This window comes from Pseudopipra pipra, chromosome 1 (assembly GCF_036250125.1).
Source record: "Pseudopipra pipra isolate bDixPip1 chromosome 1, bDixPip1.hap1, whole genome shotgun sequence".
NCBI lineage: Eukaryota > Metazoa > Chordata > Aves > Passeriformes > Pipridae > Pseudopipra > Pseudopipra pipra.
In genome coordinates, this window is record NC_087549.1 from 36,510,369 (window position 1) to 36,532,974 (window position 22,606).

A 22,606-nucleotide genomic window follows, 5' to 3' on the forward strand; every position below is an offset into this window, starting at 1 on the left:
GGAAAAGGCCGCGGGCAGGACCGAGGGCATCCCTTGGTGCCGCAGACGTCGGCGGGGCGGGGCGGGGCGGGGCGGCTCGCCGGGACTGCATTTCCCAGGGAGCCGCGGGGCGGGCGGTGCGCGGCGCGGGGCCGGGCCGGGAGCGCAGCCCGGAGCCGTTCGGTCCGGTTGGCCGTGGGCGACGTGGCCATGGGGCGCTTCGCAGGGCTCCGTCTGGGTCCGGCTGCCACCTTCCTCCTCCTCCTCCTCCTCCTGGCCGTGCTGCGCTGCGCCCCCGCCTTCGTGCTGCGGGAGCGCTCGGCGGAGCGCAACGACAAACCCATCATCGGTAAGGGGCGGCCGCTCCCCGCGCATCCCCGGCCGCGCCGGGCTGTGCCTCGCAGCCGCCTCGGGGGTGCCGGGGGAGGAAGGGAAGCGCTGCCGGTTTCTGGGTGGAGTGAAATGTCTCCCCGAGCGTAGGTTTGGTTGGAGCTGTTGCAAGTAGCGTTAACGCTGTACGTGCTTTCTCTAAAAAAAATCTTAAAACAACGATAGGCTATTTAAGGAGTTATGGTGCTAGGCAGGGAAGCCGAGTCTTCGTCAGGTTATCTGTGTTTATGCGGTACCTTGTGACGGGGCACCGTAATTGATGCCTCGTTGTCTCCGTGCCTGTAATTCCTCCGGGCAGTAAATATATCGCTGCGACCTGTCATATAGGAAATGGGAATTTAATTAATTAATTAATAAGACCACAAGCCTTATGAGGAGCGACTGAGAGAGCTGGGGTTGTTTAGCTCGGAGAAGAGGAGGCTCGGAGGTGACCTTATCACTCTCTACAATTGCCTAATGAGGTGGTAGCCAGATGGGGGTCGGTCTCTTCTCTCAGGCAGCTAGAGACAGGACAGGAGGGCACAGTCTTCAGCTGCACGGGAGGGGTTCGGCTGGACATTAGGAAGAATTTCTCCGCAGAAAGGGTGATTAGTCATTGGAGTGGAACTGCCCAGGGAGGTGGTGGAGTCACTGTCCCTGGAAGTGTTTGAAGAAAAACTGGACATGGCACTTAGTGCCATGGTCTAGTTGACAGTGTGGAGTTTGATCAAAGGTTGAACTTGATGATCTCCGAGGTCTTTTCCAACCTAACTAATTCACTGGTTCTGTAAATCTTCTTTCAGTGTGTAATGTTTGAAATATGTATAGTGCTAATTTTCTTTTGACCTTTCAGGGATATTGGCACAGGAAAGCCACTTTGGCGAGTTCCAGGGCTTTGGAAGATCTTATATTGCAGCTTCATATGTGAAATTTGTGGAATCTGCTGGTGCCCGAGCTGTGCCAATAAGGTAGATTTTTTAATATCCTTAGGAGTGGATAATAATTGTATTATATAAGGGTGCCACTTAAGAAACATAGGAGGCAGTTGTGCTGCTTTTCTGGGTGTTTATTGCTCCTCCAAGACTATTTGGAGATGTTAGAGTTTTCAGGGAGTCTTTAGAAATCAGAATAAAAGCAGAGTGGACATGTACATTTTAGTATTTCTTATGTTAATAGTCTTTTTTTGGAAAGTACTAATTTTTTTTACCTGTAAAATTCCCCTTTGTAGTTTGTATCTGTGGTTTTTGAAGTTAGCTGTTTTAAGTCTACTGTTTAGTGCCTACAAACACACATAGATATCTAGATACATAGATACTACTATCTTTTGTCACATTCTGTAGCCATAGAATTCAAGGAATCAAGGAAGGCTATCAGTACTCCTTTAAGAAACCAAAGTCCTGTTCTGTTCAAACTACGGGTTACTAACTCCATGTGTTGTATTTTGGTTGTTGGGTAAAAAGTAGCAGACTAAGTAACATAACTGACTGTACTTCATAGCCAGCAGCTAGCTATAAAATATTAAGTGCACTGAAATCAAATGATAAAATTATAATTATCAGAACTTAAAAACTATACTAATACATCTGCAGAAAATCTACACAGTCCAATAAGAGCACCAGTTAAGTGCCTGAATTAGAAGCCAACATTCCTCACGTAGCTAGTGGGACTTTCAGAATGTTTGTTGACCAGAAGCTTCATCCATAAATGGATGCTTCTAATTCTGGCAATTGAGTTAGATGCAGCAAAGCTGGACACTTTACTTGTACCCAGCGTATCAGTTCTTCAGAAATGTAGCCATCTGTGCTATGTGGTTTTGGCTGGAGTAATATTAATTCTCTTCAGAGTAGCTGATATGGGGCTGTGTTTTGGAGCTGTGCTGAACACAGGGTTGATAATATAGAGATTGTTTTATTATCACTGAGCAGTGTTTACCCAGAACCAAGCCCTTTTCTGCTTTTCATACTGCCATGCTGGCAAGGAGGCTGGGGGTGCATGGGTGTGACCCAGGATTTGCAGCTCTGCCCTTCTTGGAGTCAGCTGGAAACCGGAGTTGCCAGTCTGCAGGAAATAATAACCATACCATTCCTGTAAAGGGTAAATTTTTTGAGCGTCTGCAAAAGGGTCTCAGAGTACCTAGTCCTGAACTGTACCTGACAGGGCCCTATTTTCAGTCTTATAGGTTGAGCTGTTTCAAGTGAAATGATTAATTTGAACTGGGTCTATTCTATTCTGTTTAAAGCATGCTTTCTACATATTTTCTATGTCTGATGCTTCTGTTCAATAACAATTATATTTTTGTGGTTAAATATGTGTATTTCTTATGTATTCTATAATTATTTTTTTGGTGTTTCAGATTAAATCTTACAGATGAAGAATATAGTAGAATATTCCATTCTATTAACGGGTGAGTTTTGAGCACTGATTTTCTGTTGAAACACATGATAGTTCCGTTTTTGAGCTCTGCTGTATTCCCAAGAACACTGTCTTCCTACTCTATAAAGAGATTGTGTTGGGCACTGCAGATGTGAAAATATATTCTAAGAGAGAGAGTGCATTATTTCATCCAGTATTGATGTGCTTCCTTTCCTTCCTTGAGGAACACAACAGATAATCTGCAACAGTGCCAAGGCTCATCTTGGCATTCTCCTGTGCTAGTCTGCAGGCAGGCAGAAGCGGCATCATAGTTATTAACAATTTTGCGAGTGAAATATCCCACTTCCTCTTTGTTAATTTTTCTCTCCTCCTCATTTGAGCTGTCACCTTAATTTTGATGTTTAGTAGCACTTGCTTGGTATTTCGTCTCTGTTCCTACCCTTTCCTTAACGGACTTTATTGTGGGCTTAGCAAAGTCAAAACCTTTTATGGTTTTTTAGCCTTGTGCTAAAAGTGCACTTTAGAAGACTAAAATCAGCTGATGCTGCACTCCACAGCCCTGATTGTATATGAGGCCGTAGCATGTGATTGGGCTACTTGTAGTCATGAGATGAGCATCTTAAACCATGGATATTTTTGTTAAACTTATGCGTATGCTTGAGTGTTAATCAGCATGTGTAGAATTTTCAGAATTTGAGCCTTTGGCTGTCCTTAGAGAGCACTGTCCTCATGTACCACAGCATGCCCTGTGCACTAAACCCCTGGGTGTTTGCAGTCTTGTGATATATAACCAAGTATTAGACAGTGACACTTTGTGCCCTGTGGCTAATCATGTTGAAGACAAAATTAATAATTTCATCCCTTTCTCATGGCTACCAGCTTCTCTTTGGTTACCAAAAGGTCTTTTCACTAACGGGGTCTTCCATTCTTTCTGCCTCACCACCTACCTCGATGCAGAAGAGGGTGTTAGGCAAGTAGATCCAGTTCCCATGTCCTTCTGTTTTTGCAGTGACTGTCAGTTGAGTCTGTGCTATGTAGGTGAGTAAGGATGTTCTATGTTTCCTCTTGTTGCCCTCCACTGTTTACTAATGGCTTCCACAGTATAGCTGTGTGTATAAATAACAAATAAGATCTCTGGAGGGAATTACTTCTCTTTTTATGGAAACTTAGAATAAGAAGGAGATGCAATGATCTTTCATGTTGCTTCTTTGCAGTTGGAAATTTCATATTATTAAATGCTACCTTCTTAAAGTCACGAAATTTGCTATAGTAGAGACATAATTTTATGAATATAGCAATGTACACTTGAGGTAGCCTTTGAAATGCTCGGTGTACCTCATCAGCTCTAACCAGTTAGAGATACTGGAATACACGTAGTTGCCTTTCAATCTGCTTATGACAATGTCAAGCCATTATCATTGCTACTTAATGGGTTATTTCCTTTTTGTATTAGCGAAAATGGCAATCATTTTTCCTAATTAGTATTGACCAGTTTTTGGTTTGAACAAAAGGAATAGGTGGAGTGAATTTTTCACTACTTCCAGGTAAGGCTCACCTTATTTGTTTAATTAGATCTCTGAAGAAATCTATAATCTAGCCTCTTTTAAAAATACCTTCAGCTGTATTAATTTTCAGTGTTGACAATGGAGAGTAATCTGATTTCTATTTTTGTGAATACTTCTTTTCCACCAAACACTTGGTGGCTTTTGCATGATCATGTGCATTATTCGCCTTAAAATAAACCTGGTCACAACGGTTTAAAAGCACAGTTGCTCTGCAAAGGCTTGGGATCACTTGAGATGTTAGTTGATTCTAACTGCTTGTTAGTATCTCATTGATACAGGTTGCCATTTTTAGAGCACAGAAATGCTGAGGAAATCCTTCAGACATTTTGGTAAAAAAATCAACAACTAGTGGATGTGGCTTGAGTAAATCTGAGGTTCTGCAGCAGTGGGATGAAGAGCGCTCACACATCCAGTTCTGTTCTGTGGGCACTGTTGCAGATACAGCCAGCAGAGGCTTCTTTTATTTTATGTTACTGTTTTGATGGTATTTTATTACTTTCTGTGTCATCATGTGTACATGTCGTATCTCTACTAGACTGCACTGAATCTTTTTTTGTGGTGTTTGGGTTTGGGAATCCACACAGGGAATTGCTTCTGATGATTATTTTTTGTGGTGGAAAAGGCTTGTGCACTAATTTTTTGAAACTGTTTCTGAGATTGCTTGGTCTTCAGCTATAGAGGATCCTGTGTGACCAAAGGTTATGGCCAAATTTACTTTTTTTTCTTTTTAATAGGAACTTTTTGATCTGTATTATCTGCAATAAGAAGATCACTCTGCCAGGGCCACAGTTCTTTAATGAAACTGAACAGGATGAATTAAGATTTGGGCCAGAATTTTAAAGGGTAGTAAGAGCCAGCTAAGAGTCAGGACAGGACTTGACAGAGAAATGGCATACAACCTTTTTGTATACCAGCTGAAATTTGTATGTTTTATGTATTTTCTGTTTATTCTCTTCTATATGTTGCAGTAGGCTTGATCACTACTTTGTGGTAATAACCATTCTTCAATGGAAGAACAGTAAGATTTAGGATATGATTCAGTTAAAGACTAAACACCTAAACTTAGCTATCTGCATGTGCACTAGCTGTCTAAAGTCACACAATTAATGGAATGCTAGTCAGTACAGTCAGTGGAACCGACAGGGCTGTTCAACCTACCTACCTGCCAGTATCTGCTCTAGAAAACCTATTTGAATCTCCAGTGACTTTCCTGACTACATCCCTGCTGTCCATAATGGAAGCATAGATGCCTGTCTATAGACTTCTGAAACCGAGACCTGAATCGTACCCTTAAAGCTGCTATCAGACATTTCTCTGTGTATGTTGTCTGCATTCTGGTTTTATCACTGTTGCTAATCATATTCTTGGATGTTGCCTTTCAGGGTACTTTTTCCAGGAGGTGGTGTGGATCTTAAGACTTCAGAATATGCGAGGGTTGCTAAGATATTTTACCACAAGGCGTTAGAGGTAATTACTGAGGAACAGTCTGTTCTTGTTATTGTCACTGTTCAGAGATCAAAATGACAGGTTCATATTTTTCAGTTTTGCGCTGGCATCCAGTGTGTTAACTGTAAACCTGAAAATAGGTAGCTCACTTCTTGCTTCTGCATTAAAAAAAAAGTCATTTAGCAGCTTAAGATTCAGACTTCTGACACCCTCTTCTGCTCAGAAGGAATTCTGGAGTGACTCTCAAATAAACCAATTTGCAATAATATAACACTAAGGCCTCCCTTAATGTATATGTTACAGCAAGTGAAACACCTTTATTTTACCTTATCTCTAAGTAGATTTAAATATATCTTTGGAAGTGCAGATGAGGGGTCTGCATTAGCACCTTATACCACTTTACCTATTTCTTTGCATTGGTAACTTTAATATAGCAGATTTTTAAAGTAAACACTAGCTTAATATATAGCATACAAAAGTAGTGGGAAGAGTACTTGAGAGGTTGTATTAATTATCTCTAAATGTATATATGATCATTAGCTTTATTAAGAAAAGATTTGAATTTCTGAGAAAACCGTTTCTTTTAAAGAACATCAGGAAGACTCCGAATCCTTATTAAAAATTTAATTCTCTTAGAGCAGAAGAGTTTCAGATACAAAGCACACATTTTGAGGTAAAACTTGCTTTGTGGAAAGGCATGGAGATGCACTGAGCTTTATATACAATCCCTGTGATTTGTTAAGAATCTCCTGTATTCAAATTGAATAAAAACATACATTTTCTTCCTTTTTCCCTCTTTACCAGCTTTATTTTATTTTCAGCTAACACTGATTAAAATTGTCACAAAAGCCATACTTTGGAAAACTTTGCACAGTTCTAAAGGCAGTTATTAGTAGTGCTTAAACTGTTACTGTGGTAGAAGTGTTCATTGGCAGTGAGGAATTCCTCTTCTACCCTTGCTACCAACTTTCCAACAGCAAGCAAGCAAAGCACAGACAGTGGCATTCACAGGACCAGTCACTGATACAACTCAGTAATTAAGTTCCCATCTCTTCAGTCCCCATGACACCAATGTTTTTATTCTTTTGTCTGTCTTTGTTCATGGTGGTTGTTAGTCTGTTGCCTTAAACCTGAGTCTTGCAAGGACTGTCTCACTTTTATGTGAGACAATTAATCTCATTTGTCTCTTTGGAACTGCTCACTGTGTGAACTGCAGCCTGTGTCTTGGTATTTAGTACTGGGGCAAGGGTTTCTCATGGTTTATTGCACTATTATGAAATTCTGTTTGCATTTCACAATGATGAACTGAATTGCCTATGTCATTTTATGGTCAGAGAGCTGATGTCATCATTAGCTGATGTGTGTACTACCAGTGAATGAAAGGCAGGAAATAATTTTCAGTTCATCATAGGTAACCCTTATTAACAAGCCAGGGTTTTTCTTTTTCTTTGCTGTTTGTTGATTTTGTGTTTTGATTTTCATCTTTCAAGATTTAATTAATGCTATAAAATATTGGTAGTTTTACTAAGGTAAGGTAAGCTAGGACTGAATTTTATGTTTTCCTGAAGCATATGTCAGGTCCTTTTCATTTGCCAGTGTTCACAACGAGAAATTACTTTGATCTGGCTCTGCTGTAATATGAATAGAGGATGAAAAATGCTAATCTCCAATCAAGTCAATAGAATTTTACTAACTGGGCAAAAACCTAAATGAAATACTGTTTTCCAGCTTTTAAATTAGCTTTTAAAATGTGATGTCTTGGGTGTTGTTTAATACATGCTTAACCTCCATACTATTGTTTATTTAAAAAAAGGGGAGGAACACAAAATCTTTATGTGTCATTAGTAATTGCTTTTAAACTGTAGTTTATTGTTTGCCTTCAGTTGTTTTAGTCCTCACTTGCAACTCCACTGTCTGTCTTTCATGTAAGTCCTGTGCCTAGCTGTGCGTGACAGGTGGTCACGAAGACTGCAGTACTGTTAGCCTTCCTTCTGTATATTTTCCATGTCTTGCTCTGAGAAGTACTTCTCTGGGCTTTTATTACCATACTGTCAGAAATGCAATAGGGTAACACTTTTATTCTAAGCCTGTCATTTCAGCTTTCTCAAAAATGGCTTTGAACAGCAGCTCTCTGGGGGCGAGGAGGGGTGTGTGTGTGTGTATGTGTTCTGGTATGCATAACTTTAAAATGTTTAGAATCAAGTTAAGAAAGACTACTCAGATTTCACAAAAACAGGAGTTCTGAAACATGTCGCAGTCTCTAACATGTGCTTACTATCAGGTATAAACCATATAAAAATGCAGATTTCCACTGCATGTATGCAGTGTGCTTAGTTAAGTGACAGGAAAAACTAGTTGTATTCTCTTTTTCTTTCTTTTTCTCCTTTTTCCTTTTTTTTCCTTGTTTTCACACTAATCTGCCAATTTTTGTGCTTTTCAAAATGATTGCCCCTTTTTAGTGTTGCTTAAACTCACATTTTCTCTTTCTGGAACACAGGTCCAAACCTGCTAGTTAAACAAATTTAGAAGTATGTCACTTAAGACTGTAACTATGTTAGTAGTAGAATTCATGTTTTCCTAATACAGGTGGGTGGGCATGAGCCTGTGGATGTTGCAAAAGTCCCTTGCTATGTGATCATAGTATGCTTCATATAAAAGTCTGAATTGTAATGGATAGGCTTTTTCTCAAAATAATGATGGACTCATTTATGTTCCTTCTAATGACTGTCCTTTTTATGGAAATGTTGCCATTTTGTGGTTTCTCTTTAGTCTTCTCTCAACATTACTAATTCATAGAACAGAACAGCAAATCAGTATCAACCTTAGGCTTTTGCTGCTTCAACACATGTGTACATTATCCCTTAGTGTTCATATTTTGGGAGGAAAAACTAAGGGAATCTGTGCTTATTTCGATAGGATTATTATAATTCCTCTAGTAGCAATTTGTACTACTGTAGTAGTTATGCTTCTCACCTACACAAAAGAAAGTGAAAAGAGTTGGAAGTTCTTGTCAGTCTTTTTTTCTGTAAACTTTCATTACTTTTTCCTTATGTTGTTACTTTTATTTTGAAGGCTAATGATAACGGAGATTATTTCCCAGTGTGGGGAACATGTCTTGGACACGAAGAGCTTACGTATCTCACAAGTGGCGAAGTTTTACTTGTTAATACCAAGACAAATGGTTTTTCACTCCCTCTGAACTTTACCTCAGGTGAAAAATTCATTACATCTCATGTCTGAGTTTTGCTGAGAGGGGGTATATTTTCATGGAAAATATTCAGGGGTAAATGTTTGGGAGGTTTCTGATGATTGTCTTGTTAAATTCTTTGTTATTAAGTTACCTTAATGATTTTTAGAAAGTCAGCGCAACTCTGTCACTTCTAAAGCAGAGATATGAGCACAAGCCATTTGAAACCAACAGCAGCCAGCAAAAACCACAGTTGTGGCTCTTTGAGTCATTTGATAATTTGGACCTACAAAAATAATGTCCATTTAGGGCCCTTTTTGTTGCCAGGTTGAACAAAATTCACAGGTTCAGAACGTATCAAACTAGGAGAGAAGGTGATTTTAAATTTTTCAAATCACATCTTTCCTAATGATGAATATTAGCATTACTGTCTCATTTGAACAGTACTGAAATCAGAGAGATCTCTTAAGATAGAGCTGTGGCACTCAGCAACACTTGTAAAATGTAGCCTCTGTGGATACTTTACCCTTTACTTTATGAGTAGTCCATCTGCAGATCATGTAGCATTCACAAGTTCTGTCATTTGTGCTCATTGTGAGTGGAAATGAGCATCAAATAATGATGCTTATTTTAGTGAGAACTTAGGTGGCAAAGTTGGATCCTCTCTGAGTCAAGACAGTGGTAACAGCATATTGGAAATCTGTTGTAGTTATTTCACTGATTTTTCTTGCAACGTATTCTAAAATAATAAAGTTTTACTACCAAAACAGTTTTATTTTAATGCAGCGTTTTATTTTAATGCAGCATTTTATTAATTGTCTTCTGTATTACTCCATTTGATAGCAGTTTGGATAATGGACAATATCCTTTTTTCATTTTTTTTTCTTCGTAATAGCTGCAAAAGACAGTAGGTTGTTCAGGAATTTCCCTGATGATTTATTACACGCATTTGCTACTGAGCCATTGACATCAAACTTCCATATGTGGAGCCTCTCCATGGAGGTATTTGATCTTTTTATTTCCTGCATACAAACACATTTGTTTTGTTAAAACTAGAAATAAATGAGCAAATAACACCTTTCCTCCCTTCTTTATCACAGAATTTCACAAATAATGAGAAGCTTCGTAATTTCTATAATGTTCTGACCACTAACACCGATGATGAAGTGGAGTTTATATCTACCATGGAAGGTAGGGAAATTAATTTGCTTTGGAAACTGTGACTGTAACAAACTAGTTCTTTAGAGGTGTTGTGGCATTGATGTTAATTCATATTGCAAGTTGTTGGAATAACAGGATGAGCATCAACTCTGTCATTGCTCTGGCTTTGAGGAGCTTACTCTGTTTGCTGGGATATTTTGTCTTTTGAGTACATAACTGTGAGCCTAATTAGTTCTCTCACTTGCTGTTCCCCTTCCAAATATGCTATTACATTTTAGCACTGGCATATTTGAGTGCTGTGATGTGAACTGCACAGCCCTTGTCCTGTAGCAGTTTAATGCCTCTGCAGTGCAGTGTGCCTCTGTTGCGCCTTGCTTTCCATCTGTCTGCTTAGGCTTGCCTTCCCTAGATGCTCTTTATCTGTTTACTGTATGGGAAGAGCAATTCAGGCTCCTGAGGGAATAGCAACATCCCTCATTACTTTAGTGGTAATACTGGTAATTGCACTCCTCCAAAAGCCTTTTGCATTACTTGCCTTATGTTGTCTGTTTTGCACTAGGCTTGCTCAGCTCAAGAAACAATTTAGCTCTTCAGGGAGTGCTTTATCTTGATCAGTGCATCACTAACAGCCCTACAGTAAGGCCCAGCTGTCACCAATGGGATTCTTCTGTGTGGCATACTGGCTGTCCTCCAAAAGAGAAGAATAGCACTTTGATCAGCAAACCTGATTAGGCTAATGACAGGCATCATCCCTGCCTGCAAGCAGTTTATCACAGAGCAGTCATCAGCTGCTGTGCTGCTGTTCTCTGTAAGAAAGTTAAGGAGTGACTCCCCAGCATGGATCAAGCCTGGCCGGAGCAGATGGGAGCTGCCCCTGGATTGACCGGGCCTTCAAGGAGATACTAAGTCTTGGATCTCTCCCATGGAACTGGCATCCTGTGTGGCTGTGAATATTGAATGTTGAGTGATGCTGGCAGCATATAGGAAGCTTTGAGACTGATACACTTGTAACATTATTTTTTAGTATATATATATATATATTAATTCTGAAACGAATAATCAAAAAAGTGATATACAAATATTTTCTTGCATGGAATGAGACCCTCCTTTTACAACATCCATTTATTTTCCTTCAGTTCTACTGTGATTTTAACAGCATTTCAACTTGTTGTTTAAGCTTTTGTGAAACTGTTGATAAGTGAGGCATATTTGTAGCTCATCCTTTGAATTTCTTTTGCAGTAAGATTAAGCACATAATTCTTAAGGGATATACCTTACTTACGTGTTTTGTGTTTTGTTGTAGCATACAAATACCCAATTTATAGCCTGCAGTGGCATCCAGAGAAAAATCCTTTTGAGTGGAAGAATTCTCCAGGCATTCCACATTCCCCATCCGCTGTAAGAGCAGCATATTATATGGCTGATTTCTTCGTTAATGAAGGTAAAAAGTTTATTATCTATAAATGTGGGGGGGTAGAGTGAAGCATTAGTGAAAATCTTCGAAGACAGCAGACTTCTTTTTCAGCTGTCAAAGTTCAGTACCTCATACAGCTTTCTGAGAAGATGACTGCAAGCTTTATAGGCTTATAAAAAACCAAGGAATACTAGAAATAGAATGGCTTAGTGAAAGTAACATCAAAAGGCCAAGCATTCCACAAACTCTTTTCAAACTCTTTTGGCTCTAAAACATTGTGCTGTGACTTTCTACCATTTCAAAATATCACTGTAACATTTTGACCTCCCTTGCACAAAGACAATAAAACAAAAAAAGTACTCCATTCATAATTCCAGAGGTTTCTTCAGTTCCAAACTGGCTTATGGTCATTCAATATCTTCTCAATTTTGCTTGCAAAAATGCATGTCATTAGGATTATAAATACTACTTGGCCAGTATATAGATGTGTCAAAGGGGTGCAATACTACAGACAGCACAAAAAGTTTTTTAATTTTACAGAGGCACTAATTTGTTTATACCTTAAGAATCTGAACGTAATTAGTGCATAACACTTTGATATTTTATGACACTTCTTGTCTATTTGCTATAAATAAGCAGAATATAAATACAGGAGTATTTGAAGGAATCAAACTTTATTCCTTTATTTATCCCTATTAAACCATTCTGCTGTACTATTTATGAAATTGTCTTACCTGATTGATTGGCACTATGAAGAACATAATCATTAAGCTAATCGAGTTTGATCTCTAGGCTTGATCTCTAATCAAAAGAGTCACCTACTGGAGAAAGTAGACAGTGATTTAAAGAAATACAACTTGTGCTGACCTAGTCATTGAGAGTGTAGAAATAAAAGTTGTACTTTGTACAAATTCAGGGCACTTTTTTGCATAAAGTAGTCCCAGTCCTCTTTGTCAAAAGGTAGCACAACCATGTAGAATTCCTTATCAGTATCTGTAAGCTTCCTGTATTTTAGGAATTTTGATAGGGTTCTTATGGCCAAGCTGAACTGGGGCTCTGAGCAGCCTGGTCTAGTGGAAGGTGTCTCTGCCTGTGGCAGGGGAGTTGGAACTAGGTGACCTTTAAGGTCCCTTCCAGCACACACTGTTCTATGATTCTATGAGACGGTGGACTAAGACAAAAATAACAGGGGAAAAAGGAGAAAATACAGTATGAGTCTGTTTTTTCTTTTGTAGTTTAATACTACAATGCAGTGTGTTTTCTGGTTTTGCTCACTACTTTCCCTAGTATCTCTTTGCACACTGTATTACCAATAGAAGTAAGCTTGCTCAGGCCATTATTGAAGTAAGTGTGGCAAAACAAGTGCCAACTCTGCTTGTAAGTCCTGTTAAGACACAATGCGAGTTCTGTTGTATATGTTTACACATATACATATGTGGCACTCTGCTTGTGCATAGTGCCACACTATGTCACTAGCTTTTGGGTCTGTTGACCTTCAGTTCTATAGAACAAGCTTGCTTCAGCCAACTGTATGTGTCTACCCTCCATCTCATCTACCAAATTAGAAGTTATTATTCATTAGCTTCCCAATCTGTTGGGAAGGTAAAGAAGAATAAGCTGCTTATACTAAGTACTTCGTATCATAACTTTGTGATGAGTAATTGGTGTTTTTAGCTGATGAAAGGTTGAGTGTCTTCCTTAACTTTGAAAATAAGCCATAGGGTAAAAAATGTAAACTATTCTCAGCTGGCAAAAATACACTCATCTGTGACAAATTAATAACTAAACCATTTTTCTGAAATACTATTTTTGTATCCATCCATCATTAATTTTAACTTGTGCGGAGTTGCCAGTGTGATACTTTCAGTAGGTTGATACTCTGATGCATTTATTTCAGTGTTAAAAGTGTAGTAATACTGGTATTTCTGGTATATACTGCCGATATTTCCTGGATAACTATTTCTGTACAGTCTTGGCTTTAGATTTTCCCTCTCCAGTAATAAACTATGCTATAACTAGCTTTCTGAAGATATTTCTTCACAGTTCTTCACATAGAAGTTACTGTAATTTCATTTGCTGTTATGCTACACAAAATAACTTAGTTTACCAAGATAGATATTGTTGAGGAGGATGACAGTAGAGTGATCTGTACTTTTACAATGTTTTACAGCCCGGAAGAGCCTGCACCATTTCCCCAGTGAAGATGAGGAAACAAAAGAATTGATTTATAATTATGCTCCAGTTTACACAGGAACATTTTCTGCATTTCAGCAAACCTATTTTTTTGATTGAGTATCTTGTCAAAGGTGCAGTGTATCTTGTCAAAGGTGCAGTGTTGTTATTTATAAATGAAATTATTTGCCAGCATTGTGTAATTAAGCTGATATATTGACAGAAAGCCAGAACAGTTTTCTTTTACAATGATTTATTCTGCACTGTTGGAACATTAATATAAAAATTTACATTGAATGCCATAATAATCGTCTTGGATCAGACCTTAAGACAAGCTGCAGAAAAGTGCATTTTTCTTTCCAGGGAAGAGGACTTGATTATGCTTATAAACTTTGAAGTAATCACCTTTAGTACAAGGAAAAGCTTTCATATATTTTAAAATATGAGAGTTTTCTTTGTAAAATGTTGTGGACTGTGATAGCACTAGACACTTAGATGTATTGCTTAGTAAAATCCTGTCCTTTTCAAATGATTTAACAAATGAGACTCTTGGATTTGTCATAAGTAAGTGTATGCAACCAATTTCTTACCAGGGATCTTTTGTCATTTCAAAAATGGAGTAAGGAGGCATGATAGCAAAAAGATGTTTTTGCCACAGAAGCACATTATATCCAATCTGTGAAACTGTTTCTCCTGTACATTCAGTATTGTTTGGAGTCCTTATACCTTGTAAGGCCTTCTTAAATATGAGGATGCAGTGTAAAGTCAGCATTGCAAACATCAAATAAAATAAGTAGGTTTGGAGGTCATAGTTAAGTGCTGATTCCACTTTCCATTCTTTTCAATTCAGTTCTATATATCCTCCAAGAATAGGTCTGGGAGTTGAGAGTAAATGTCAGATATGAGATCAGACATTCATTGTTTTGTATTTAAAAGAATGTAAACCTAATTTTTTCTCTAAAGAGTCTGACTTTTCTCGTAGCTGGATAGAATTTTCAGTTGGAGTCAAGAGGTAGTTTCCTATTAACTTGGTAAAGACAATAGTTTCTTTCTGTCTTGTTGGGTAGCTCAGTGCAGCTAGAATTCAAACAAAAGATGAATGTATGTGAGAAACCTATTAAAAGCAACGTAATGTGATAATAGCAGTTGCATGCAATGCACTGATACCTTTTTTCTTTACCTTGCTTCACGCTTAGCGAAAATTTTGTTCAGTGGTTTTGTGTGGTGTCCAAAAACAGACTGAGACAATCACATATAACTCTCTTCTATAGCACAGCTTCAAAATTGTTTTTAACATCAGTAGGGATTTGGAGTTTATGAAAAATTCAGGTTTATACCTCAGCTCTGTTTTGTAGAACCTTGTATTCTCAGGTACTGTATCTGAATAAATCTGGTAAGTTTCTCAGGTTTTTCAAGTAAAACACTCCCTAACTTATTCTTTATCATGAAGCAACTGCATAAGAGAATGTGAAATACGTCAGATAAAAAAAACCCAAACCTGTAAGGGAACTTTAGCTATGTCTACCAGAAAAACACTTCCAGGTAGTTACAAGCTTAAATATGTGATATTACAGCTTATTTTTACATTTTTCAGATCAGCCATCTTCAGGAAATGGTTATCATTTTAATATAGGTGACTATTAGCTGACTCCTGAGTAGAACCGAGTGTAAAAAGAGGGTTACACTCTACAGTTGCATATAAATGTAGCAGCTAGGATACTTATAAACCAAGTCCATTCTTCTACTTCTTGTTCAGACTGAGTTCTTTGGAATAGCTCAAAGAATTTGCCTAAGTAAGGAGGGCAGCTTTTAGCCTTAAAATCAGGGATCAATCTTGCAAGTGAAATCTCTGCCAACAGCAATGGTAGTAATTAGTTCCTAAGTGTGTAACTATAAGTAACATTTTGTGTAATATGGTGAGAGCAGTTTATATATTATGAATACATATGTGTCTTTCCTTTATCTTATAAATCCCTACTTGATGATATGCATGATTTTTCTATGATACATGAAATAAACTTTTGTTCAAGCACGTGTGTACTTTTTTTCTCTTCTAGATGCCATGGATAAAGCATTAATAGTCATTGTCTTTTTGTTTCCATCTATGTTAGTCACAAATCAGGAGGTTACTGTACAGGTTACAAACTGTCTGCTTGCTATGGTTACAGCAAGCCAGGGTCAGGATAAGTGAGATCCGTGGCTGGGCGCAGACATACCCACAGCGCAGCTCAGGCTGGGACCCATGCCCAGGGCCTGAGCTTAAATGTGGCTGCTGAGCCAAGGGAGCTTTCAACAAGGCCACCCACAAGTCATTGTCATACAGCCTTTTCACAGCAGGCTCATCCCAGGAGCAAGAGTGTCAGAGCTTGCTTGTGCCATGGGCAGCCAAACCCCTATGAAGGTGGGAAGAGGCTGCAGCACTGGTGGGGCTCTCAGGGCTCTGAAAGCCATAAGCAAAGAAACTGCTGTCTGCAATGTTCAGTGAAATGGAAACTTCTGTCTGTTGCTTATAATACATGATATCTTCTATCATGTTCTCCAGTCAGAAGCAACCTATAGGAACCCAGAATGAGCTAGCAGTCACCCAATAGAGGGTTTAAAATTTTGTTTTAAAGAAATTTCATTAGACCTTCTCTCTGCTCTGAGTGATGTATAATATGGTTTTTCATTGCTCAGATAGAAATTCTAATGTTTTTACAATTCAAGCTAGAGAGAGAGAAGAAGAGGAGCCTGTGGCCATATTCTCAGCTTATTGACAGTCTGTTTTATGAACCTAATCAACTTGCTTGCTGCTGTGTGGGAAAAACATCCATTGATCAGCAAGGTAACCCCATGTGTCTTGCAGATTATGTTAAATCGTTTTTAAGAAGGAAAAGTTTGAAATGGTTTCCTCTGAAGTATTCTGCTTTTCCCACTAGATGGCCTACAAGAACCAGTATTTCATGCAATTCTGTAATCAGTGTGGTGGTGTCTAAAACTGAGTAAGATATTTACTGTACTGTGGTACGTAGTTGTGTACCAGGGTATTTGGGATGTGGAGGAAGAATAAGGGAGGAGACAGAATAACACTGGACTCTTTCTGGAATAACACTGGACACAACTGGAACTATTGGCAGGATTGCATGAGAGAGATTATATGAACATGGAATTAATTCATCTGGGATTTAGTCTTGTTTCCAGTGAGTATTTAAACCTTTCAAGCACTAGCTGGAGGTAACTGGAATGACATCCATCTTTTCAGGTTGTTGTTCCTCCCCTATAGCTACAGAATCTTAGTTCTATTTTCTATAAATATTAAACTAGCTCATGCAAAACAGGACAGCTTTAGGTTGCAAGAACTGAGAATTTGATCTCAGAAAACCTTTTTTGAGGAGGCAGGCAAGACCAGTTCAAATTCCTTCAGGTAAGGAAGAAATTGTAGGAAAGAAGCATCCTGAATATATACTGTAAGTACTGAATTAAAGAGTAAGAGCCTAACCCATAAGCTGCATTGTGGGGAGAAAAGACCACAAAACAACTCACCCAAACCCCCATCACTTTTCAGCTGGCAAGCTGTGCAAAATTCCCCAGCAAGCTAGTGAATCCAAAACAGAGATTAGTGTGCAAGCAGGCCATGACCCTATTCCTACTTCTATGCTGAGTAGTTTGTTTTTAGGTTAATTTTTAAACTTTTCCCCTTCAGCATCAGTGCCACCTTATTCATTGCTGTGGATGCTGCTCAGCACACCAACAGCAAAAGCTGGACTGTATTGGACAGATTACCATAGAAATTAGTGACCTATTAGGGATGTGGTGGTTCTTGGAACAGCAAGAAAAGTATGGAAAGGGTTTAAACAACCAGGAAGAACAATAATGAATAATTTCCCAGTTGGGTGTTATCCCTGCATTGCCCTTAGGAGGCAGGAGCCCTGAGGTGAGAGAAAGAGCTGTGTATGTAACCAGGTGGCTGAAAACTGCATGACAGTGCACACTTAAGAGTGTTTGGGTTTGAGGTGGGAAGGTGTACACAAGATTTCAGTCACTTTTACCACAGTTATTAATTTTTTATTTTATCTGGGGTTATGTTTTGTTTTGGTCTTTTTTTCTTCTGTGGAGGTCCTGTATATGTATCTGGCGGTGGTTTTATCAGAAAAGCTGTATGAATTGGCTGAGGTCCAAGATCCATTAAGGTTTCTAAGTGCCTTTTCAAATTATTTTCGTTTGAGTACTTACATGGAAGACAGATTGACAGATACTGTGAAGTGATTGATTACCTTCCCTTGTTAGCCTTCTTTCCCAGGGCAGACCTCTTCTCCAATACAGTGCTTGATTTATAGGGCAAATAGTGAAGTATATTCCTGCCCGCCCAGGGCCACCTGTTGATAAGAATACTGTTCCAGCTTTCATCACTTCCTCATTATGTTTATATCAGTTTCATATGTAAGCAGTATGTTTTAAGAGCAAGCTTCCTCTGTCAGTTTTTATATAACCAAAAAAATTCCAAGATCCTTTTATCCAAATAAGTTTTGATCATTTAAAAATAGCTATCATTATTTGGAGGAGCACTTGAACAAAGTATTTACTCCATATTTAAGCAAAAACCTCTCAAATTCTCTGTGATTCTCAGAAAGGTAGTGAACAAACATCGCTTGCAACTAAACTTTCTGAAAACGAAAAGCAAAAAGCAAACAAACAGAAAGGTTAAACGGAGTAAATTCTAGAAGTTGTTGCTCCTGATCATCAAAAAAATTGGGTTGAGTACCATTAGCCTGTGGGCTGGTTTTGGCTGGGGTAGAGTTAATTCTTTTCACAGTAGCTGGTATGGAGCTCTGTTTTGGATTTGTGCTGAACACAGTGCTGATAATTCAGGGATGTTTTTGTTTTGGCTGAGCAGTGCTCACACAGAGGTAAGGCCCTTTCAGCTTCTCACCCCTCTCCACCACTAATCAGGCTGGGGGTGCACAAGGAGCTGTGAGAGGACATAGCTGGAACAGTTGATCCCAACTGACCACAGGGATATTCCATTCCATATGGCATCATGCTCAGCATATAAATGTGGTGGAAAGAGGAGGAAGGAGAGGATATCGGCAGTTACGGCATTTGTCTTTCCAAGGGATTGTTAAACACGATGGAGCCCAGCTTTTCTGGAGATGACAGAACACCTACCTGCCTATGGGAAATGGTTATTTAATTTCTTGGGTTGCTATGCTTTCATGCACAGCTTTTGCTTTACTTATTAAACTGTCTTTATCTCAGCCCATGAGTTTTCTCACTTTTTCTCTTCTGATTCTCTTCCCCATCCCTCTGTGGGGGGAGTGAGTAAGCAGCTGCGTGGGGCTTAGTTATGGGCTGGAGTTAAATCACAGCAGTTTGAGACTATGTAGCTCCCAAACTTCCTTTGATGATCTTTTTCACTGTGTGCTTGCAGTTATATGAGTCCAAGAGCTGATATTATATGTGTGGTTTCTTGCTATTTCCCAAAGAATAGATCAGCAAAACAGAAAGATTAAAATAGCAATTTTCTAGCTAGAAGCACACTAGGAAATTAGTTTTTCCCTGACTTCTTGATGCACCAATATAAACAGGTTATAATGACCTGAGTTCAACCTCAGACTGGGAAGTTTGAACTTCACATGACTGGCATTTACTCAGCAGCTCTTGCACTAGGCTAATTCCTAAGGGCCTGCTTTTTCAAAAGACGAGACATATTATTGTGACTAATTACTCAATTATTATTTTATTAAGTACTAATTGTTAATACTATTACTAAATTTTATTAATAATAATGCTGTTATTATTGGTGTTATGGAGGAGACACAAAGTACAGTGAATAGTTTACACCATTTCTGAGATTTTTACATAGAGTTCATGGCAGAATGGAAGTACTCCAAAGATTTTGGCCAAACCAATTCTCACCCCAGATGGAGCTAGTTCTTTGAATCCTTCTAAACTCCTAAATTCATCAGCAGCATTTATACTGTAGTGCCATTGATGAAGGCCATTTGCAGCCCCTCAAGACAGCTCTAACCATATCTAGTACTTTCAGAGGAAAAGAGAGAAACCTGAAAGACCTTATTATATGCTTTGCTTTAATTCGAGGAATTTGTACTGATTGTTTCTCATTAATATTTGCAAGAAGAATCTTAGTCCACCCTTTCAACCAAAAGTACCAGTAAGTCTTTTGTCTCTGGAGTTATACCTGCAACATTTTTGTCTCTTAATGTCACTAAGCTGAACATAATAAAATTTTCCTCTTACTAGGAACAGAAGCTAGTTCACCCTCTGTCTCTTCCCACTTTGGTTCTTGCAGATTGCACTACTTTGTGGCTCCTTAGGGAGTTTAGTTACTGTATGAGAACTTTGAGCCAGCAGCCACTACTTCTTCGAGCAACAGCTGCCACAGTAATTTGATAAAATTACTGACTGTTCTACTTCAGGTGCAAACGAGGGAACTGACTTCATGAATATAACACTAGATGCTCTGTAACACTGTAAGACTAGATCCTCCAGCAAGCCCAGTAGCTCCCTGGCCAGTGTGTGTCATCTGAAGCTGAAACTCAAGCCATCCTAGCCTGAGCGATGGCTAGACAGCAGTACTTCAACATAAATGTCTTTCATGTCCTTTTATGCTAAGTATCAACACCCTTGCCCTCCCTTAGTTGCATTTGCAAGGTTTCCCTAAGAGAGCTGTTCAGAATCTGTGGGTGGTTTTCTCTTTATTTTCCATACCCAGGGAGTCAGACAGGTGAAATGAATTAATCTAGACTAATCTCCAACTGTTTTAACTTAAAGTGAAACTTGAGCTTGAGATACACTGTAGTTTTCAAACTGTGCTTTAGTGCAGTGAGCGGGGAAAAGTTATGGTACAGATGAAATATGTATCCTTATACATTAATTTTATTTTAAGAGATGTTGAATTGCATCAAATCAGCATGGGGAATACCAGTCCAGACAATAACATCTGTTTGAACAGCAGGGCTTGCTGGGCCTCTTTTGTTTTCCCAAATTCCTCACTGAAGCATTTTGATTGCCAAGTCTAGGCTATTTTATAATATACTATCCATTTGGCAGCTGTTCCTGCAAAAACTCTGCATAGATGGTGATGGCAACACTAGGACTTTGGTGCTAAACCCGGCAATGTTTCCCTCTGCAGCTTGGCTGTCTGTGGCAGTCAGGTCACAGAACCGCATGGGGTGAGAATACAAGTTGTGCCTGATGAGCTTTGACAAGTCAGGGTTTCACAAAACACACTCAATCTGTCATGTCTCACTTGCATTTAGACAAATTAGGAGAGTTTCGATTTTGCAAAAGCAGAGCAAGCCCAAGGCTCATAATCTGTGCTGCCACACCAGTGAGTGCAGGTGCGTGCACAAAATGTGCCATGTGTTTGTGCTATTTAGGGTTTAGAGTGATATTCAGAAAGGTCATAAGGTGTCAAATAATGGTTCTTTTTTCTTCATTCTTTATAAGACATAAAATTATCACCTATAATAATTTTAGAACAATGAAATGATTTCTATGTAGAAATTTTATCTTTTTTTCTGAATAAATGAGATTCTTTTTTTCTCTTCTGCTGCAAAGGACCTTGATAGAGTAGCAGTGGTTCCTCTCCTGCTCACCTCTTCACTTTGCTCTCTGTATCTCTGTGATAATAAAGAAGCAAAGAGCCAGGCATGTAGGGGTGACATCAGCCCCATTCTCTGCTCCATGGAATCCCTCCCAGCATTAGACATGCTTCCTTACTGCTTCTCCACAGCTGTGTGGTACAAGGAAGATGGTGGTGACCATGATAAACCTCCTGGGCATCACTGCAGCTGAATGCTCATCCATGCAGTGGCATTGCTAACAAAGCTGGTGTATATTTTGAATTCCTAGACAGCCTGTTTGGTTTCTGGGTGACATGAAGCAGATCTCTCCTGGGATCTGCTGTCCCTAGGTTGAAGAGTTGGAGCATGTTTATACAGTATCATTAGAGCTAGTGTTTACTGTGGGAAGAAAAAAAATCCTACTTAGAACAAAAAAACCGCACAAACAAACAAAAAACCAAACAAAAACCAAACCAACAACAACAAAAACAACAAAAACAACAAAAACAAACAAAAAAACCAAACAAAAAAACCCAACCAACCAACCAATCAAAACCAAAACAAACAAACAAAAAACCAAAACCCAAACTGTCTTTAAAACAGGGTTTGATTGTCCTGCTCAGTGCTCAGTTACAAGACAGATGACCCCATATGGTAAATGAAGGGCTAGACTGACATTTTTCTTATGAACTTTGCCGCAATCTCTAAATCACTACCACACATCATTTTTATTCCTTTAGCACAGCTTTTCTCCTGCAAAGCTAATTAAAAAGAAACACGATCTCATACTTTCATGAGTAGCAGGATTTTTGGTAGTTATCTTGTTCTCTCTGTCCTGAAGAACTTATTGATAAATTATCATCTAGACACCAAGACTTCAAAACAGATAAGAAAAATTGAAGAGCTTCATTTTTACAATTTGAAATTAGTCTGGAGCACTAAAAAATAAAGGTAATGAAAAATTGGGATGTTTCATCTGCCTGATTAAACATCTAACAAGATGCATGACTGACACTCCTCTCCAATCTTTATTTATTTGTTTAATATTAAAAAATTCCTCAGATGTGTATAAGCCATCTGCTGTTCTCAGAATCACTGAGCCTTGGTATATTATACATCTGCAAAGCATTTTCATTTGATGCCATTAACTATGAAAATTTGCAAATGAAAATTTCCATTAGAAAAAGCTGATGCTTTCTAAACATTTCTCATTACGACCCAATCTTTCATGTTTTGTCCTCAACAGCTCCATTTTAATCATTACAGCTAAGATTGCTTTGGCATGATAAATAACACTGACCAAGTGACAGCAGCCAGGTTGGGTTCTTCTCAACATGTTTGGGCCACCGAACCTGGTTATTTCCTTAGGGCACTG

The 22,606-nt window shown here is 38.8% G+C and overlaps 1 protein-coding gene across 1 annotated transcript; it reads left to right on the top strand.

Moving 5' to 3' along the window:
- The first annotated feature begins 64 nt into the window (after positions 1-64).
- Positions 65-15,698, top strand: GGH (gamma-glutamyl hydrolase). Its single transcript, XM_064651993.1, has 9 exons — positions 65-328; positions 1,202-1,316; positions 2,702-2,752; positions 5,669-5,753; positions 8,805-8,943; positions 9,815-9,921; positions 10,020-10,110; positions 11,384-11,521; positions 13,665-15,698. Exons 1-9 carry the CDS (start codon positions 190-192, stop codon positions 13,784-13,786), a joined length of 987 nt encoding a protein of 328 aa, XP_064508063.1. The 5' UTR covers positions 65-189; the 3' UTR covers positions 13,787-15,698.
- Positions 15,699-22,606: the final 6,908 nt, after the last annotated feature.